We start from the raw sequence: 20,762 nt of genomic DNA on the forward strand, positions 1-20,762 counted from the left end.
AAGGCAACTATGACCCGAGTGACTACATTCATTTACCCCTCGTGTGTTTCCCCCCCCCCCCAGGCTTATTCTGTGTATGATGAAGAAATTGGCTATTGCCAGGGCCAGTCATTTCTTGCTGCTGTTCTGCTTCTCCATGTGAGTAATTAGGTCTCTGTGTATGACTTACACATGTCCTGCCTCAGCTTATACTAGCCTTAGACTTGATCATGGTTTTTTATTTCCTTTGGCCAGGCTTTAGCGCATGAAGGTTAACTCCTATATCTGGAAACCTTTTCCTTAAATTAATACAGTGTCATCATGGGAGAGAAACATGGTAAAAAATAAATGACAGTGTTGAAAATTGGTACAAGGGTAGACTTTTTTTTATTACTAGGGTGATTGGATAGACTTTAGTCCTGATTGAACCCTTTGGGGACATTTTATCTTCTCTAAAGTAGCCGCTGTCATCAGTCTTTGTTTTGAGATTTATGTATTGGGGTGGAGGGGAGGCAGAGAAGTTGGGTTGCTTTAGCACCATTTTATTCATTTGTTCATTCAGCAAAGACCTTTACCCTCTATCTTACTGATATTTTTTTAAATCCACAGCAAAATTGAAAAAATGTTAAGGTGAACACTCATATACTCTTGACCTGATATATCAGTATTCTTCCACACTGCTTTCTCTGCATGTCTCTCTTTTCCTCTTTTTCACACACACACACTTTTTTTTTTAATGGAAAAGAAATTTTTTGAAATTATCTTTGGAAAATAAGTAGCAGACATCAAGATACTCCACTCCTAAATACTTGTGCATGTACCTCCTGAGGACCTAACCAGAATATCACAGTCGTATCTCAGAAATTCGACACTGATTCACAGTGTCTTACCCACAGTCCACATTCAGTTTTCCCTGTTTACTCAGTAAAGTCCTTACAGCTTTTTTTTCTAATCAAGATCAGTGAAGAATCAGGCATTGCATTTGGTTGTCATTTCATTTTATTCTTTTAATCTGAACTATTCCCTTTGCCTTTTTTGTATGTTCCATGCCATTGACAGTTTTGAAAAATGAAAGCAGATTGTCTTGTAAAACATCCCAGATTCTTGATTTGGCTGATCATTTTCCCATGATTCAAGTTAAAATGCTTGGCAAAAATACCACACAGGTGATGTTAGCAGAGAGTTTTTGAGCACCTGTTATGGTCTGAACTGTGCTAGTGATCAGGAGTGAATAATATAGTGTGGCCCCGGTCCTTGTGGATGCAGAGCTAGTGAAGCTGACTAGCTGTAGGCAAAAAAAGTCAAACAAGTATATCATTGTTACTTTCAGTGACGCTATGAAGGTATAGTGAAAAGTTTGATGCAAGATTATAACAAGGGAGCCTCATTTCAATTATACCTTCTCTGGGAAGCTAACCTTTAAGGTGAACCCTGAAAAATGAGAAGGGATATCCATTCTCTTTTGTACTTTACTGTATCATTTAACTTTTTTTAACATTGTTATGAAAATAATAAAACTGTTTTGAAAATAAGAGAGTGGAGAGTAGAGCAGTCCTGGCAAAGAGAATAGTACAGTGTACAGAAGCCCTGAAATGGGGAAAACTTGGCATCTGGAAGGAACTGAAAGAAAGGCAGTGTGACAGGAGCATCACGAGCCATGGGGAATAGGGGTAGGGAGCTAGAGAGGTCAACAAGACTAGCTTGAAGGAGGGCTGTGGAGACCAGGCCACGCAGTCTAGATTTTGTTTGTCTACGAACAGGAAGCTTTTGAAGAGGTTTAAGCCATTTCGTGTAGGTTGTAATACAAGTAAAACAAAACCACTTTGCATCTTCTTACTGTGAGCCTAGCTTGTTGGTATTGGTAGGCATGCAAAAATGTGATAAAGCTATGACACTGATAAACAAGTCAAGTTTTTTTTCCCCCAGCTTTGTTTACATCATAATTGACGAAAACTGTGTGTGTGTATATATAAGGTGTATAATGTGATGATTTGATATACTATACATTGTGAAATGATTCTCACAAGCTAATTAACACATCCTCAAGAAAGTGTTAAGTTTTTGTTTTGTTGTTTTAATCAGACTTTATATCTCAGAGTCTCACAAGTCTATGTGGTTCGTCTTTGTTCTCAACTTTCATGCAAGGACATTTATCCCCATTTAAGTGTCACAACCCTTTTAAAATGAGTTTCCCGATGAAATCCCCAATGTCTTGGTTTGAACTCTATGCTGCTTGCCATCGTGTTAAAATAAGTGCTTGTTTCAGCGTAAGGGCAGGCGTGCTGCCTAACATCAGAAATGCCACTCTGGGCAGACCAAGTCTCTCCCTTAGTGAGTGGAAGAGTGAAGTTGCCTTCCATGGTAAAGACCTCAAAGGTCTGGTCCTTTGCCCCAAATGCCCTTACCTTTCCAACAATAATTTTCTATCCTTTTCTCATTTATTACTTAGTCTGATTTGCTCTTTAGCTCTGCTTTATTCCCAGTTATTTCTTTGCTCAGCCCACCTCCATCATCTTGTTCAACAGAAGCCCACCCACCTTCTTGACATTTGGAAGGCTTGCTACAGTCATGTCATGCCTTAAATAATATTTCCAGTGCTCTTTTTCTATTTTGAAAACTAGACATTTTGCCCGGTTCTCAGGGAGATATTTTTCCATAAAGCTGTGGAACATGTATAAGTGAGTAACATCTGTAAATAGAAGTGAAGTAAAGGAGGTTTTTGTACTATGTTAAGTATTACTGCAGGCGTTACTGTAATACTTTAAACATTTCTTCAAACCTTAGAATACATAAAGTTCTTCTGTAACTAACCATGTTTTTAGTAACAGTGAGGAAGAAAAACATTTTTACTAAAATGAAATAACAGTTAAAGAGGTAAAATGATTTAACAAAGGTCTTATGATTTGGGAAAGATGAAACATATACTCGAGTATAGGCCTGTTCCTACTCAGTTCAAGTCCTGCCCTCCCTATGAAGCCTGTTCCTGGCTCCCTCAGGAAGACCCAGGCTTTCTTGTTCTTGTGTTCCCACTGGTCTTTCTAACTAGGCATTTTACAGCTATTGTATACTGGTTGTATGAGAGGCTCCTCAAGAACAGGAACAGTGTATGACATAGAGTAGGCATTGTTAAATATTTCTTGGTTGAATGAATGAATGTTATAAAACACAGCTGAGATCTGAGTTACTGCATATCACTAAATTTCCTAGTATTCAGATAGGAGAGTTGAAGGATAAATTTAATATACTGAGGAAACTTCTGTATATGTTTTTGATCCCCCACCCCTTCCCTCTTTGCCTGTCTGTTACAGATGCCTGAGGAACAGGCATTCAGTGTTCTGGTCAAGATCATGTTTGACTATGGTCTCAGGGAACTTTTCAAGCAAAACTTTGAAGATTTGCATTGCAAATTTTACCAGTTGGAGCGCCTCATGCAGGTAAGTAGAGAATCCAGCTTTGCATTTGCCAGTAGGAATGCAGGACTGGGAAGAGTGGGATTGATGAAATGGTGCCAAGGAGCAGGGGCGATTTCTAGCCCTCCAGGGTTAAGGACAGGTTTTAGGTTTTTCATTTCTCTCTATGTAACGATGATGCCACGATTAATACGGTGTTAACCCGACGGGTGTGAGCCGGGTTTTCAATCTCATAAACACCCAAAAGATCAGATGACTGTAGGAGCCTTTAACACAGCAAACTCAGTCAAGAAATATTCACTAAGGCTCTGAAGCTGACTGGTTAGAAATCTTATAACAAAAGTGAAACAAACTTTCCCAAACATTTCATAACTTGGAAAGAAAAACTGTCCTTCCAAATATTTGTCACCATTTGGGGATTCCTCTTTAGAGCTACTTTGTGGACTGGAAATGAGAGCTGAGTGCCAGTTTAATACCAGATGATAAGTGTTCTTCTCAGCACTTTGGCAGTTTTTAGAAAAACACAAATATGTGACTTTTTTGGCCTATTTCTGGCAGATTATGAACCTCCTGAGTGAGAGTTAAACAGCTGCATATGTGCCCAAGACTAATTAGTTTGCTGTTTCAGGAATACATTCCTGACTTGTACAACCACTTCCTGGATATAAGCCTTGAAGCACACATGTATGCCTCCCAGTGGTTTCTTACGCTCTTCACTGCAAAATTCCCTCTCTACATGGTCTTCCATATCATCGACCTGCTTTTATGTGAGGTACGTATAAGAGACCACAGCACTTTGGCTTTTGTTTGTAGTGTCCTTCCTGTGTCAGCTCTTACAGAATTTGTTCTTCTCAGTTATTTTATTTCATTGCTGGAAAATCCAGGTTTAAGTTACTCTTCCTTGGGCTGATGCTAATAATCATGTTTTGTCAAAGGTGCTCTCTGCTAAAAAAAAAACACATTTGTATTAGTTAGGTTTGGCTGCATTGAAGAAATCCAAAATAACAGTGACTAAATAAAGTAGAGGTTTATTTTTCTTTCCCATGTAAAAGAAATCAGAAGGTTGGCAGTAACCTACCTTCCTCAGAGTGCAACTCTAGTTCCGTATGGCTGATTAGAGCTCCAGCCACTGTCTCTCTGTATTTAAGCTAGGGGGTTTAGGGGTTCGGGGAGGTGGCATCCCCTCTTTTAAAAGACATTTCCTGGAATTTCCACCTGCATTTCTTCTTAACCTCTTATTGGCCAAAAATTAGGTACATGACCATACCTAGCTTCTAAGGGGAGTTTTTTTATTTAAGCTGACTAGGAATTTGCTAAAACTTGGGGGTCTATTACTGAAAGAAAATAGATATTATAGTAAATAACAATCTTTGCCTCAGCTTAGTTTTGGGTTTTAGGGTGTTTGTGTGCCTAAGAAGAAAAAACTAATTTCAAAAATAATATATGTTTGTTATAGAAACTATAAGCAAAAAGATTTAAAAATACTTCTAATCCCAGTCTAGAGGGAAACTACTTTTAACATTTTGGTGTATATTCTTTCTGCCTTTTCATATATGTGTATGTGTAATTTCTATATGGAACAGTTTTTTTCATATGGAATATTATGTAATAGTGTATATTATGGTTTTATATGTATATAAAAATACATAAAAATACGATTATGCTATATATGCTATCTGGTAACCTCTTTTTATCTCATATACTTGACTATCTATAGACAGACACCTCCACATGTATACCATCCTTATTTTTAGTTATCCCATATTCAAAACATATAAAAATCCATTAAGAAATTTGTATCTTCTATCTAGCTTGAAACATTATAAGAAACAGCATTTCAGATATACCATTATTCTTTTTTTTTTAAAGAAGATGTTGGGGGTAGGAGTTTATTAATTAATTAATTTTATTTTTGCTGTGTTGGGTCTTCGTTTCTGTGTAAGGGCTTTCTCTAGTTGCGGCAAGCAGGGGCCACTCTTTATCACAGTGTGCTGGCCTCTCACAATTGCGGCCTCTCTTGTTGCGGAGCACAGGCTCCAGACGCGCAGGCTCAGTAGTTGTGGCTCACAGGCCTAGTTGCTCCGCGGCATGGGGGATCCTCCCAGACCAGGGAACGGACCCATGTCGCCTGCATTAGCAGGCAGATTCTCAGCCACTGCGCCACCAGGGAAGCCCCATTCTTCTTCTTCTTCTTTTTTTTTTTTTTTTTTTTTTTTGGTACGCGGGCCTCTCACTCTTGTGGCCTCTCCCGTTGCCGAGCACAGGCTCCGGACACACAGGCTCAGCGGCCGTGGCTCACGGGCCCAGCCGCTCTGCGGCATGTGGGATCTTCCTGGACCAGGGCACGAACCCGCGTCCCCTGCATCGGCAGGCGGACTCTCAACCACTGCGCCACCAGGGAAGCCCAGCCCCATTATTCTTAATTAATGCCAAGTGTCCCATTCTTTGGATATATCATAGTTTATGTAACCAATTCCTAATCTCAAACCTTTGTCTAGTTTTTCACTATTATAAACAACCATTAGTTAAGTAGTTACTGTGGGCCTGGTGGCATGCTAAGTAACCTACATAAACTTTTCAACTAATTAGTTCAGAAAACCATTGGGAGACTATTTGTTATGGAACTTGAGGCCCAGAAACTTTAAAAGTTTAACACTGTCAGCAGATTTTAGGGCCTCGCCTGAGCTGTCCTTTGCCCCACTACTCCTAGAATGATTAGATTAAGAAAGGCAGATTAGAGGGAACCCTGAGCAGATTCAGTTCTGGGACATAGGGCTCATGGACAGAGTGATTGTTGTACTTGGAGTGAGCAGTATAGAATACAGGAAGAGCCACCAGGAGTTACTTCCTGAGAGATCACAATTTTATTGTTTTAGTTCGGAAGCATAGAATACTTTGAAAAGCATTCTTGAATTGCGAGAATAGCTCTAGAAAAGCTCTTCTCTCAAAAAAATGGGAGACTGGGTCTACCTTAAGTGGTTTTTCAGTGGTTGCCCTGTAATTTTTTCCCCCCAAGATATTTTCAAGATTCATTCCTTAAGTTTTTACAGTTTATCTAAAAATTGTGGGGTATTCTGAAGACAAACAGCTTTTAATAATCCATATATAAACACTGAAAATGTTTTCTGTGTTTTCTTTTAGGGAATAAGTGTTATTTTTAATGTCGCCCTTGGATTATTAAAGGTACAGTACACATTTATTTGTAAGCTGGGTTATCTGGTATTCCTTGTTCAGCACTTGCAATATTTTGGTCTTAATCTCATTCTGAACAGCCACTATGCTCTAGCATTGTCCCTGACAGTGGATATGTGCAAGTAGCTCTGCAAAGGCTACAAAGTATCTTCTGGGGATTATAAAGGTGCTGGGATTATAAAATCCTTCTTGGGCACCTTCATAGCAGAAAACTTTTTCTGTACATGGTTGTATTTTCTTCTTTCTTCAAGACTTCCAAAGATGACTTGCTATTGACAGACTTTGAAGGTGCGCTGAAGTTCTTCAGGGTTCAGCTTCCTAAGAGATATCGCTCAGAAGAAAATGCAAAAAAACTGATGGAATTAGCTTGCAACATGAAGGTAAAATCATTTTTGCATTAATTTAGATTCCTTTGTTAATGTCTCACTCTTCCTGATCAAATTGTCAACATTTATAGTACATTAATATTTTCTTTTGTATTGTATAATTTTCTAAATATTTTCATATATATTACAGCCTATGAATTAAATATCAGGTTTCATGATTTCTACTGTGCTGTCCTTTAACTTTCAGTATTTGTTGTTATGGTCAGAAATTCCCTAAAATGAAAGTAATAACACATGAAGGAAACTTATTCACTATTTATCACTTCCAGTGAAGCATTCATGATTTGTATCATTTTTTTAAGGTTAAAAAAGAAGAAGAATCTCCTTGTGTTCATGTTATAAAAGTTTTGTTTTTAAAGAAGAAAAAGTAATTGAGGGAGTTTAGTTTGGAATTTGAGAGGTGGAGGCAAATGGGAGACAGAATAAATAGCTGTATTGAGATGCTTATAGGGTGCATAAAAGACTGACTGTCATATTTACTCAATGTGTCTCCAGAGGGTAGAATTGTGATCAGTGTGTCAGGGGCAGATGTGGTAGGAGAGAAGCTTCACTATCTACTGAATTAGAGTATGGACTGGGAATCAGAGAGATCTGAATTCAAAGTTATTTCACCTATTTAAGGCACAATTTCCTCATCTGTAAAGTAATATTGGATTTCTGGTTCTGGTTATATGTCAGACTGAGCTAACTCAGGCTACCCTTCTTTAAACATTTGGAGATGCTAAATAAAGTATAATCCAATAAATGTTTAAATACCTGGATGAATTTGAAAGAAAAAAGAGAAATACCCAGGTGCCTTAAACAAAGTGGCTCAATGTATTGTGTGTGATAATAAAAGAGCATTCCAAGGGAATATAGAACCAGAGGTAGGTATTAGGATTTTACTACTCACGAAGACAAGACATGATTTGGGGCCTTCTGGAGGCCCCAAAATGAAACTGAAATCTCTGCATAAAGTTAGGACTTTGGAATGGCCACCCTGTTTGTAAAGGCAGGAATACAAAAACTACATATTAGCCTGAGAAATAATAGGAATCATGATATAAAGTGAATGGGAGATTTGGGGGGGGGAGGGAAATAGAACTTCTAGAAATTAAAATAATCATTAAAGTTATCATTCAATGTAGAATGTTACATCCTTCACAAGTATTATGGATAACATTTAATGATATTTTTCCATGTGCTAGGTACTGTGATTAAGTGTTTTTACCTGTGAGGATTAACTACAGTATATGTACAGTGCTTACCTTAGTGCCTGATAATTAGTAAGGGTTTAAGAAATAATGGCTACTACTATGATTATTTCCTCCCTGGTTTTTCAAGCAGAAACAAACTCTTTTCAGTAACATTTACACCAGTGATGGGTTTGCACACAGCACACAGCCAAGTGAGCTCTGAGCTTCTTGGAGTTGCTTTCTATCCCAACCTGGTTTAGCATACAGAAGGATGCTGACTCTTATGATTTCTTCCCCTCCAAAACCTGCTTCTTCCTCAGTGTCCCCATCTCCGGTTTGTGGGACCTCATTGCTCAGGCCTGAAAACTTGATACCATCCTCTTCTATTCTTTCTTTCACACTTAGCATCTTCATATTCCACATCCAAGCCCTATCATCAAAATATATCCTGAATCTGATCACTTCTCAACCCTTGCATCACCAATGCCCAAGTCTAACCATCTCATCACTTCTCTTCTGGAATATTGCAGTCGATTCCTTGGTCCTTCTGTTTCCACAGTGGTTTCCTCCCAGACTCTTTTTGATCTCATCTCTCCCTTGCTTAAAACACTAATGGCTTCTTATCTCAGAATAAAACTCAGGTTCTTGCCTTGGCCTGCAAGGCCTGGCACCATCTCACCTCTGACAGTGTGATTTCAGCTACTACTACTTTTCCCCCTTACACTTTTCCACTTCAGACACCCTGGCCTCCTTGCTGTTCTCAGACATGCTGAGCATGTTCCCTCCTCAGGCCTTTGTACTGGCTGGTCTCTCTGCCTGTAATGTTGTTCTCCTTGCTGTCCACCTGGCTTCACCCTCACCTCATTCAGTCTTAGGCTCAATGATCATGTCATCAGAGAGGACTTCTCTGATTACAGTGTCTAAAGTAGCAGCTCCCCCCAACTCTTTACGCCCTATCTCCTTATCCTGTCATATTTTCTTCATGTCACTTATTGATACTTAACATTATTTTATATGTTTGACTATTATCTGCATGCCCCCTGTCCCCATGCTGGAATTAAGCCTGTGACAGAGGGGACTTTATCTCATTTGTTTATTGCTGAATTCCCAGCACAAGAACAGGATCTGACATGTAAATATTGGTTGAATGAGTGAATAAATGAATATTCTGTTGAGCTTCTTCCAAGTGTTTTACAAAGAAGAGTTAACATGGATTTGGGCAAGGCTTAAAAATAGCTTCTAGCTAAAGGTTTACCTTTTGGGTTTTCATTAGCTTGAAACACTTTAATAATAAATGGATTCTTTATTTCCAAAGTCCAGATGGGAGGTGTCTAATGTCTTTTTCCTTGCCTGTGCTTCCAAAGAATTAAGGTAGACAAGGCCACACAGCACACGTTATTATTTGCTTAGATACGTAATTCCTTTTGGTCTTGGAGAGCCCTGCATGGCTAGGGTACACTTTGGATGATTTCCCCTACTTGCACATGATTTCAGGTGAGAAAAATAGTAATTTTTCTTGAAATTGACTCATCACGGAAAGCCTACAGATTCACCAGGACATGAGAGAGTGAGCTTTTTCTGTTAAAAGGTGGGATATGGTGTGTACAGTCTAGTTAGTGATGATTAGTTTCACTCTGGCAGCTATACTTAATACCAAAAAATATTAAAGGAGATATAGGCAATAGTTGAGCCAGTTATTGGCAAAGGACTTCAGTCACAGTGATAATTTAATCTGTCAGCTCAAAAATAAGAGAAATCATTGGCAAGCTCAGTTTTGAGCCCTGCGTTACGTAGACTGCATGATGGAGGAGGGCCTCAGTCAGCACAGAGAGTGCATAGTATCTTCTGGTTGTTTGGAGACCCTCTAGCCATGGAAAAGGGGATTCCTGCTAGGTGAATGCTTTGGTAACTAGCTTTTGAATTTCTTGGTGTAGAATTTAGAAAGGAACATTGGCCTTGTAACTCATTCAATCCCATTCCATTATTTTTTAATTAAAAAAAAAGTTGTGACTCAGTTTTCTCAGTTGTACTTCCTAGTTAAGGTGGGAATAGGGAATGCTTTACCTCACATGCCAGTCCAGGAAACAGATACCTATTCTTGTTGTTGTCTTTTGTTGTGTTTTAGCAGTTACAGTGTTGTAATTTCCAGTATTTGTACAGATTTTAGAAGAATCTCATTTGTTCCTCACAGTACCCTGTGAGGTACAAAGGGCAAATCAAGTGTGGAAACTGAGGCTTATAGAAGCCAAGTGACTTACCCGGCTGATACTGACTGGGCAGTGACAAAAGCCCTGTTGGAACTCAGGCCTTCTGACTGCGTGCTCCCAAGGCTTTCCACCCTGTTGCATGGCCTCTTATTTCAGAAGGCGGCAGGAACCAAGTTTGGTGCGGCAGTATCTGCAGTGGCCACAAGGTGGGTCTGTTGCCCAGAGAGGTCCACTGTCCTCTCGGTGCCTGCATCTTCCTTTTCTCCATCAATCTCTCCCAGTATCTGTCTTTACTTGCCTCTCTTTTTTTTTTCCTCTCTCTCCTTTCTGCCCTTTTACTTCTCCCCTTCTTCTCCTTAATTTATTATGGGACCGAATTTTTTTAAAATTTCTTACAGAGTTTTAGACCCCTGCTCTTAATCTAAAATTTAACAACATACATACATACATCAAAACTCATTTAGCCGTCTGTTGAATTTCTCTCCCTCCATGGGTCAGTGACCTGAGATGGAAAAGTTGTTCCCACTTGTGATATAAGATCTAAAAGGAATTTCACTTTAAATAGATTGTTCAGGAGATCAGGAATGGTCCTAGGAGCTCCACAGCCCTTTCATACCCTTTCATAACTGTGCCATGCATCATCTTTAGTGGAGGGAAATGGGGAAAAAAAATAATTAGGTCTTTTAAGTTTTGACTCAAGAAATATGTAAGAGCAACTGTTTCTTTGTGTGTCTATACAGGAATTTTGAGAACAAGTCTGATACGTGAGGCTGGTTTAGAAGAAGCAGGAACTATGCTAAAAGAGATGGCTCAGTGGGTTTCTTAGATCAAATCTGAATACTTGACCCTTTGGCTGCAGAATCCTGCCTGATGTGAAATGAAATTTCTGAACCATGGCTTCATTGGAATTTGTTATGTCAAACATAAAGTGAATATGCTAGGCTTCAAACTACCTGTAAGAAAAGATATTATTACAAAAACCAAATAGTATCTGTCAATTAATGTAATCCTAACCATTTGCTATTTGGAGAAACAGGAAACTCTTTGGCATTTGGGGATATTTGCCCTCAGGGCATGTTTTTATTTATGAGCCTAAAAGCAGCACTAGTTTGAACTTCATTCTCCGCTCAAATCATTTGTGTAGTTAGTGTGGGTTTGGGTTTTAACTTCTGTGTTTGTAGTGACTTCATCAGTCTTTTTTCTTGATATGTTCACAGAAGCTTGTATAGTGTCTACACATAGTGAATTAATCCTTAGAGTGACCATATGAGGTCATTTTATGGATGTGTGTACTGAGGGTTAGAGAATTGAAGAAAACTCCCAAAGGGCACAAAGTTAGTGAGGGATGGAGTTGAGATTAGATCCCAGGAATTTCAGACTCTAAAGTCAATGCTTATCATCATTGTGCTTTACTGTACCTGAGAGATTGAATGAATGGGACAAGAGCTACTTTTATTGGTCCACTTTTGGTGATGTTTGTCATATAATGATGGGTAACTCAGTCTCTATGTCAGTGTTGAAACTTACCTTTTGTACACTGTAGCTGAGTTCCATTTTCCTTATAACTAGACCCGGCTAGTTTTACAAGATGTCTTTACTTGTTCCTACCTTTTAGAATTGGATTTCATGAGGAAGCTTCTGAGTGGGTACTCTCTTTCTCTACATTGAACCCTAAAGTTCGCTGGTTGTTGCAAGGGTAGCAGTGGTCACTACCTTCTTGTTTTATTTTAATAAGTTCCCCTCCCTTGGTCCTTATCTGCATCTGAGTCCTCTGCTAATAATTTGCTTCTTGCATTTTAGAAAAATACTCTGATGGTAGAACAAGGATGCCTAATTCTATTTAGTAATCTTTGAGGGAGTGTGAGCCTGAACTGTTTGAATAAATTAAATAAAAAGGCTGAGAAATCAAATAGAATGTTGGTTTGTTTCAAGTGGCTATAAGTACAGACCTTGGGAGTCCCACAGACCTTGGCTCTCACGTTGGCTCTGCCTCTACTTTGTGACCTAAGGTAAGTTAGCACATCAGGGTTGTAGAGAGAGAAATAAGACGATGCCTTTAAAGTAGTGGCTGCGCTTCTGATGATATTATCATCATCCGTCACACACCAGTGCTCTTTTGGCCCAGGCTGTTTTGATCTCCTCTGCCCAGGTATCTGCTTTCCTTAAGTCAGTTCAAGTCAACAAGCATTTGTAGATTGCCTTCTATGCCAAGAATATACTGTGCTCAGTACTGGGCATGCTACAGAGATGGGTAAAAAAGAATCACCCCAGACTTGCATTCTTGTGCTGGCATTGCCGCTGAACAGTCTGGGTCCTTTACTTTAGACAAGTCACTTTACCTATCTAGGTTTCAGTTCCCCAGTACAATGAGGGTGATAATCCCTGCTGTACGCATCTCAGAAAGTCGTTTTGATGATTAAAGAAAATAGTAGATGTAGAGGTAGCTTGTTATCTTGAAACTTTTATGTAAATCTCAGGTTCTTGTAATCACTAACTGAAAAAGAACCATGGACTTGTGTCAGATTTCTTTATTTAGCAATGAGGACTTTGGGGTCAGGATCTCCTTAATGTTCCAGACCTCTTCCTACCCACACACCCACACAACATAACTCCAATCCTGCCACGCAGAGCTACTAACATTCAACCTCCCACCTGCCCTGGACTTTCTGTGAGTCCAGCCCAACAGGGATTCTTGACTTTTTCAGGAACTTTATTTATTTTTATTTATTTGTTAAATTTATTTATTTAATTTTGGCTGCATTGGGTCTTCGTTGCTGCACGCGGGCTTTCTCTAGTTGCGGCAAGAGGGGGCTACTCTTTGTTGCGGTGCGCGGGCTTCTCACTGTGGTGGCTTCTCTTGTTGCGGAGCACGGGATCTAGTTGCACGGGCTTCAGTAGTTGTGGCTCGCGGGCTCAGTAGTTGTGGCTCGTGGCCTCTAGAGCACAGGCTCAGTAGTTGTGGCGCATGGGCTTAGTTGCTCTGCAGCATGTGGGATCTTCCCGGACCAGGGATTGAACCCATGTCCCCTGCATTGACAGGCAGTTCTTAACCACTGCTCCACCAGGGAAGCCCCTTGCAGGGACTTTAAACCAAACTTCAGAATCAGCTCCTGATATTTCCTATCAGCAGCCTGTTTCCTACTCTTCTGTGTTAAATGGACTTTGTTTAAATGGCTCATTGTTTGCAGCACATGTTCAGAGAAGAAAAGCAGATAATAATAATGTTACAGCCACCCTTTATTAAAAAGACTTCACTGTGTGCCAGCCAGGTACTCTTCTTAGCTCTTTATGTGTTTTATATCATGTGATCCTCATAACAGTAGTTCTCATAAGGACTGTTGGGATTTTCACAGATGAGGACCCTGAGGCTGAGATAAGGCAGCTTGCCCTCAGTCACACAGTAAGTCATCTGCAGAGCCAGGACTCAAGCCTTGGTCTGTCCAAGTTCTTACTGGCCGACAGTACTACCTCACTCCCACCAAGGTCAGCAGCCACTCTCATTCTTTCTCCATCAGTGTGGGCCACGACATCCCTGCCTGTTCCAGGGCCTGATCGGGGGCCAGCTTTCCCAGGGCAAGTAGCACATGTTTTAAGAGAGAACCTTATCCAATTCCTGTGACAGATTCATGACAAGTGAGTGACCAAAGGAAAGGTGTTTCAGACTAATTTTTACCTCTACCAAAATATCAAACTGGCATGTTCCAAGTCTCCACCTTCTCTCTAATTCAGGGTTTCTCAGCCTGGGACTATGGATGGGCCTCAGGGAGCCCATGAGCCCTCTGAAATGGTGTGTAGAATGTTTTATTGCTGGGGGTGGGGTGGGGGTTAGCTTCTCTGCTTTTTTGGTGGGAAACCATGGCTCTCAGGGGAATTCAAAGTGGTACTGTCTCTAACAGTGTTAAGAACATTGTACTAATTGCAATGAGGTATAAAATTGGTTTTACCTAAATTACAAACTCAGCCTTAACCCAGGAAATTATTCGAATTTTTTCCTCCCTGAAAGTGTATTTAAACAGAACAGATTTCAAATTTAATCGTCTTTGAAGGCAAAAATACCTCTGTGTGTGAAGCCGTGATTTCCACAGCCTTCTGATAGGAGTCAGCCAACAGCGGGTGTGATTCAGAGATCTGAGGCTGATTCCATAGCTTCCCTTCTCTTGAATTCAGTTAAAATTTTAGTGGTAGAAGTAAGAGACAGACAAAATGAACTGTGGGGACTATGTCTCTTCATTAAGTATTTTCATGCTTATGTGTGCCAGGCATTAGGAATTTCACAGTGCATAAAGAGTTCCTGCCCTTGTGGAGTTTGCATATCCTGATCTGTGTACATCTTCGTATCATTAATGCTTAGCAAAGAACACTGCACATAGTAGGGCTCAACTATTGGATAAATAAATGTCCCTGCTTGCATCCTTATTGGGTTAAAAGGAAGGCCTTTGACTTTGATTTGTTCAACAGCTGACCGATTATGTTCCAAGCATTGAGCTGGGCGCTAGAGGTATGGTGGTAAGCAAAACAGATGTGGCCTGTTTCCTAGTGGGAAGACAGTTAATCAAGTAAGCACATAAATAAATAATTGTGAACTTGGACAGTGCCATGGAGGATTTGGCTTGACGCTATGAGAATATATAATGAAAGACCAAGCCTGATAGGGGGAAGAGAGTGTCAGGGAAGGGTTCACTAAGAAGTGATGTGGAGGGACTTCCCTGGTGGCGCAGTGGTTAAGAATCCACCTGCCAATGCAGGAGACACAGGTTTGATTCCTGGTCTGGGAAGATCCCACATGCCGTGGAGCAACTAAGCCCGTGCGCCACAACTACTGAGCCTGCACTTTAGAGCCTGCAAGCCACAAGTACTGAAGCACACGTGCCACAACTACTGAAGCCTGCGCACATATAGCCCGTGCTCTGCAAAAAAGGGAAGCCACTGCATTGAGAAGCCTGCGCACCACAGTGAAGAGCAGCCGCTGCTCACCGCAACTAGAGAAAGCCCGCCAGGAACAAGCAATGAAGACCCAATGCAGCCGGAAAAAAAAAAAAGTGATGTGGAGGTCTGATCTGAAAGGTGAAGAGGAGTGATCCAGGCACAGGGTTGCACAGGCAGAGGGACCAGGCTTGCAGTGGACGTTCGCTTTGGATGCCATTTCCATTTAGAAGACAGGTTGATGCAAAGGGGCGGGGCAGGTGGCGGTGTGGGTTCCCTTCTCATTAATTTAGCAAGCATTTCTGGGCACTCTCTGTGCATGCGCAGGGGACAACAGTGAGTGAGATGCAGTTCTGACCTGGAGAAGGCACTGATAATGGGACAGGCGGGCTGAGAGGTGCTGGTCTTTCCTGGGTGCAGCCTCATAAGGACACTTGAATTGCTGCTTTTACTGCTGATACCTCTCGTTCCTCATTCAGGCATCATTCTTTTTCACAGGGTCTCTGCCTCAGAGGCAACCTGAACTAGTTGACTCTGGTATGCAGCCACATGCTCCGGAAGTCAGGATCAGCTATGAACCCATTATAAGCAGTGTTATGTTTGTTCACTTGTTGTTTGTAATGGGGTTGGAGGGGGTGGGGTAAGGCATTCAAGGGGAAGAGAGGGAAGAAGAGAGAGACCGAGAAGTGAGGCTGAGAATTGGGAAGGCAAGTCTCAGCTGGGAAACAAGTCATAACCCTGGACCAGCAAGCTCTGTGTAGAGAAGTGAGCAGAGCTTTGTCTCAGAGAAGCCCAGGGTATGAGAATTATTTTTAAACAGCGTTCACTTTGTTAGCTTAATTATAAATGTAATTCATGCTCAATGTAGAAAATGTGGAAGCATAGGAAACACAAAGAAATGCCCATATCCTATCACAGAACTGTAAGAACCAAATGAGATGACATGTGTGAAGGGCCTGGCATGTCTGGGGCACTTATTACACACTAACTGCTGTTACAGTGTGAGGGAGAATCAACCCTTTTGCTCTGAGAATGAAACATTTATAATAAAGGCTAATGAAAGGTAGAAAAAATTATTTTGTAATTAGCCTTTTAAAATGTATGTTTATGAGAAAAATGTTAATTCTTCCTTACCCCAGCATGAGAATGATAAGTTGAAGAATCCTGAAGATTTGTGAGAATGTTTTGTAGGATTTGGTGTCAGTTCTCTTTTTTATAAAGCACAAGGGGAGCCTTGTATCCCTGCCCTCCCTTGTCATTTATACAGACTGACAGCAGAGAGTACTGGGAGGAAATGTTTGCTGCCCACAAGCCTCATTTAGTTTCTGTTCCTCTGCTATTGATCTGTTAGGATTGTTTATAAATTTACTCATCACACAGTTGTTCTATTTAAGTGCTTTGTGAATTACACGCACAATAAACATTCACCCCAGCATTGGCCTTAAACCGCAGAAGATCTAGGTTTAGGGATGTCCGTTTCCAGCTTGTGGCCTCACCCTAGGTGTTTAGTGGGCATCTTTCTGTAGACTGCAGCCAGGGCATAGCGCTGCACGGCTCCTAGCTGCCTCCCCTTGGGCAGCGGCCAAACTCCAGGAGTAAACTCTAATTGAGACAGGCCTGTAAACGGCCCAACGGGGCCAGGTGTCCACAGAATCAGTTGGAGAGGAACACCAAGCAGCTCGAGTAAGACGGAAAGGGAAGAATGGAGCAGGGATTGGAGATGCTGACATCAGCCTCCCGAAAACTTGGGCCTGTCCCATCCCCTTTCTATGGCTCAGTATTTTCTTCTGTAAACTAAGGAAGTTGGACTAGACTAGCTCTGTGATTCCTAGGAACTGGGGGCTAAAAGTCAGATTTGTGAGTCAGCAGTGTAGTAGTTTGAAGTGGTTGGTAAGAAAAAGCTTGAGAGAAAGAGGACAGTAATTTAATGGGATGGAAGAGCAGCTAAATAGAATGCTCAGCAGAACTGTGTGTTTAAGGGCAGAGAGAACTGTGCCTGTTTACAGGCAGCACAGAAGGTGCTAGTTGAAAGGAAAGTGGTAGATGGTTGGACAGTGAGGTAGCTACAGCCTGAACTTTGGATGACGCCTCGCGGCCTGGGCTCAGATCCTGAACCTGCTGGTCGCTAATTGAGTGACTTTGGTCAAGTCACGTAACTTCCTTATATCTCAGTTCACTTGCCTCTAAAATGAGGATACTAATGCCGTACCTTGTAGAGCTGTCATGAGGTCACAGAATGAAAGCACCTGCAGCAGTGCTGGTATGTGCTAAAGAAGTGGCCCATGAGGAGGAGGAGGAAGATGGACAGTCAGACCTAGAGCTCAGGTAGGAGGGGTTATCTGTTGGGTGCTCATTCTGACTACTGGTAAAAACTTCAGCAACCAGTTATCCCCAGCAGACCCATGGACATGATGGTAGTCATTGAGTAAGAATTTTAGGTCCTGGGCTCATGTGCAGGAAACACCACTTTCATAGTAACTTGGGATGCCCAGGTCAGCAGAGGTCTTGGTCTTCAGGGCAAGCCCTGAAAGCACCCACCCGTTGCTGATCCTTTTTTTTTTTTTTTTTTTGGCGGTACGTGGGCCTCTCACTGTTGTGGCCTCTCCCGTTGTGGAGCACAGGCTCTGGACGCACAGGCTCAGCGGCCATGGCTCACGGGCCTAGCCGCTCCGCAGCACGTGGGATCCTCCCGGACCGGGGCACGAACCCGTGTCCCCTGCATCGGCAGGCGGACTCTCAACCACTGTGCCACCAGGGAAGCCCCTCTGATACTTTTTAATTTGTGCTGTGCTTTATCCTACAGATTAGTCAGAAGAAGTTGAAAAAATATGAAAAAGAATATCACACCATGAGGGAACAGCAGGCCCAACAAGAAGACCCCATCGAGCGATTTGAGGTTTGTTTACGGCCTAGGTGATGTGAAGTGTTTTCAGCCTTTCATTTTACATAATTGTGCCTGTAACTAGCTTTAGTGAGTTCTTTTTAAAATTTAGTTTCACTATTTCTAGGTTCCAGTTTCAGTTTGAGTTTGCAAATGAGAAAGCAAGATTTGTTTTGCTTCAGACTAGCAGCCTAGTTTGTTACAGTTCGGTGGGCTTTTGTCACAGTTAATAAGAAGTAGCTGCTTGACAGTCATTTGAATTTAAGTATTTCTCTGTGCAGACAGAAAGTAAGCAGTTGTTGACTGGCAGCACGTTAGGACCAGCCACATCTCCCGTGATTCCCGTAGGACTCAGCAATTAGTTTTGAGGGTTAACCTGAGAAGTTGTCATTTCCATCTGATTTTTATGTCTGTAACTGGTTTCTTTTTACCCATCAGCGGGAGAATAGGCGTCTACAAGAAGCTAACATGAGGTTGGAACAGGAAAATGATGACTTAGCCCATGAGCTGGTGACCAGTAAGATTGCACTGCGAAAGGACCTGGATAATGTAAGTCTAACTTGTCTGAAGGGATGATTATATTGAAACACTTCTCCCTTAATCAAGTGAAATCCTGGAATTTTAGTGTTTGTTGTTCTAGTTAGTGTTTCCCTCTTATGATCCACCTTGCTCTTGTCAGTACTGTTCCCTCCTCTCCTTCAGGATCATCCATGATCTCATTAAGGCCTCCTTACCGCATTCTTCTCTCATTATACAGCAAACCCTGAACGCCTTTCCAGACATTGATTGAAAGGCGTTTCTGGCTATTCTTATGTTATTGCAATTGGCAGTAGCATTTAATCACTATAATTTCCTTAACTTACCCCTAAGACAAGAACAGATTTTGTCATCCTGCACATCACGTGCCTGTTGGATAAGCATTGGCAGTTGTAATAAAGCTCAGTGCCTCCGCAGCTTGCAATTTCATCAGGAATTTCTGTTGGCACATATTCTGTTTTTCTTTGCTTCTCCTAATCTTAAAAGGTTTGAGATTATGGCATTCCTGGCAGGGTGTTTGTCCAATTTCTATACTACAGGCTTCCCATAGTGCACTCTCTCATTCATGGTTTAGGTCAGAGGTTGGTGAACGTTTTCTGTAAAGGGACAGATAGTAAATATTTTAGGCTTTGTGGGCCACATGGTCTCTGTTGCAACCATGTAACTCTGCCATTGGTGCCTACACAATAAATAAACGAATGCGCGTGGCTGTGTTCCAGTAAAACTTTATTTACGAGAATAGGTGGCAGGCTGGCTTTGGCGCTTGGACAAAGTTTGGCAGCACCTGACTTACGTTTCCCTTCAGGCTCCTAAGATTACTTTTCTGCTTGTTGATTTTCCTGAGGCTCTAGAGATAGGCTTAGGCTATTGAGGGTTTACAGGGGACTTAACATAATATATTGAACTGTTCTGTGAACAGTATATTGAACTGATCTGTGAACAGTTCTGTGAACAATATATTGAACTGATCTGTGAACTTCACAAGGTCCTTGACAGCCACCAAACATGTATGAAAATATTGTGTACTACTGTATTTCTCTGACAATCTTTGCTTTCATTAGATTCTCCAAGTGAGTCACATGGCAGATGAAGAGAAGGAGAGATGGCAGTATCTACTGGTTCTTATTACTTCTCTTTAGAAATAGAATAATGGATTATTCTATCTGGATTCTACCATCAGCTACTCTACTTTCAAGCAGAGTGAAGTGTGGGGAGGTGGAATAATAGCTGTGTCCAAGAGTATAGTGAGAATTACATGATTTGGTGTGTATGAAAAGCGCAGGAATTAGGCACAGGCAGTGTTGTTTCACTCTCTTTGTCTGATTGTCAGCTATAAATAGCTGCAGGTAACTGGGAAGACTCCTTTTTCCAGTTTTTCCGGGGAGAGTGTTGCAAGGCCATTAGCCCTCAGTAACCAGAACCTGGAGATCCCGCTGCTTTTTGGTTTACCGCAGTCTCCTTAGGTTGGAGTTTCCTCCCTGTGGTGCAGGTTCCCAGCATACCCTCTGATCTTCTTTGTAGAAACACTATGAGAATCATTCCCTCACTGTTCAGGCATTTCTGCCAATTGAGCGGAGGGAGGTGGGTGTACACTGAGCAGGGTAATTGCTGAAGCAAAAACCAGTGTGCACCTGTGATGGCTCTTCTAGCAGCTGTAGGTCATGCAGAAAGGAAGTGAAAAAGAAAAGAAAATGGGTCCTGTACTAGAGCTTTGTATTCTACAATGAAATTATATTAAGGGGCAACTTAAGATAAAATTCCAGGCAGATTTTTAGTTTGAGCTGTTGCATTTGCCACAGTCTGATGGGACCAGAAGCAACATTGATGCTCTACTAGTTTAGGGTGGAAAGTACACTTCTTAGGTTCTTGAAGCCTCTGCCTCTAAAGAGGGTAAGCCTTTTTAAAGTTGTCTTTGCCTGGCACAGTAGTCAAAGAGCTAGGTTACATTCCTGATATCAGAAGTGAGAAATAGTAAAAATAAGATGAATTCCCATTTACTCTGTGATGCTGTATGTGACAGGCACAGTGAGAAGCACTTTGTTAAACTCTAATATCTCTTATCCTTACCTCAG

The 20,762-nt window shown here is 41.3% G+C and overlaps 1 protein-coding gene across 2 annotated transcripts in view; it reads left to right on the plus strand.

Annotated features, from left to right (window-relative positions):
• Nucleotides 1-20,762, plus strand: part of RABGAP1 (RAB GTPase activating protein 1) — a 160,785-nt gene that overhangs the window by 127,188 nt on the left and 12,835 nt on the right. For both annotated transcript variants that reach the window (XM_007468374.1, XM_007468375.1), the window contains 7 exons: nucleotides 64-138; nucleotides 3,288-3,413; nucleotides 4,018-4,161; nucleotides 6,531-6,572; nucleotides 6,833-6,961; nucleotides 18,076-18,168; nucleotides 18,592-18,702. In XM_007468374.1, the coding sequence (XP_007468436.1) occupies nucleotides 64-138; nucleotides 3,288-3,413; nucleotides 4,018-4,161; nucleotides 6,531-6,572; nucleotides 6,833-6,961; nucleotides 18,076-18,168; nucleotides 18,592-18,702 (720 nt within the window). The remainder of the gene's footprint in view (nucleotides 1-63; nucleotides 139-3,287; nucleotides 3,414-4,017; nucleotides 4,162-6,530; nucleotides 6,573-6,832; nucleotides 6,962-18,075; nucleotides 18,169-18,591; nucleotides 18,703-20,762) is intronic.

Source organism: Lipotes vexillifer, unplaced genomic scaffold, assembly GCF_000442215.2.
Source record: "Lipotes vexillifer unplaced genomic scaffold, Lipotes_vexillifer_v1.1 scaffold1285, whole genome shotgun sequence".
In the NCBI taxonomy this organism is placed as follows: Eukaryota; Metazoa; Chordata; class Mammalia; order Artiodactyla; family Lipotidae; genus Lipotes; species Lipotes vexillifer.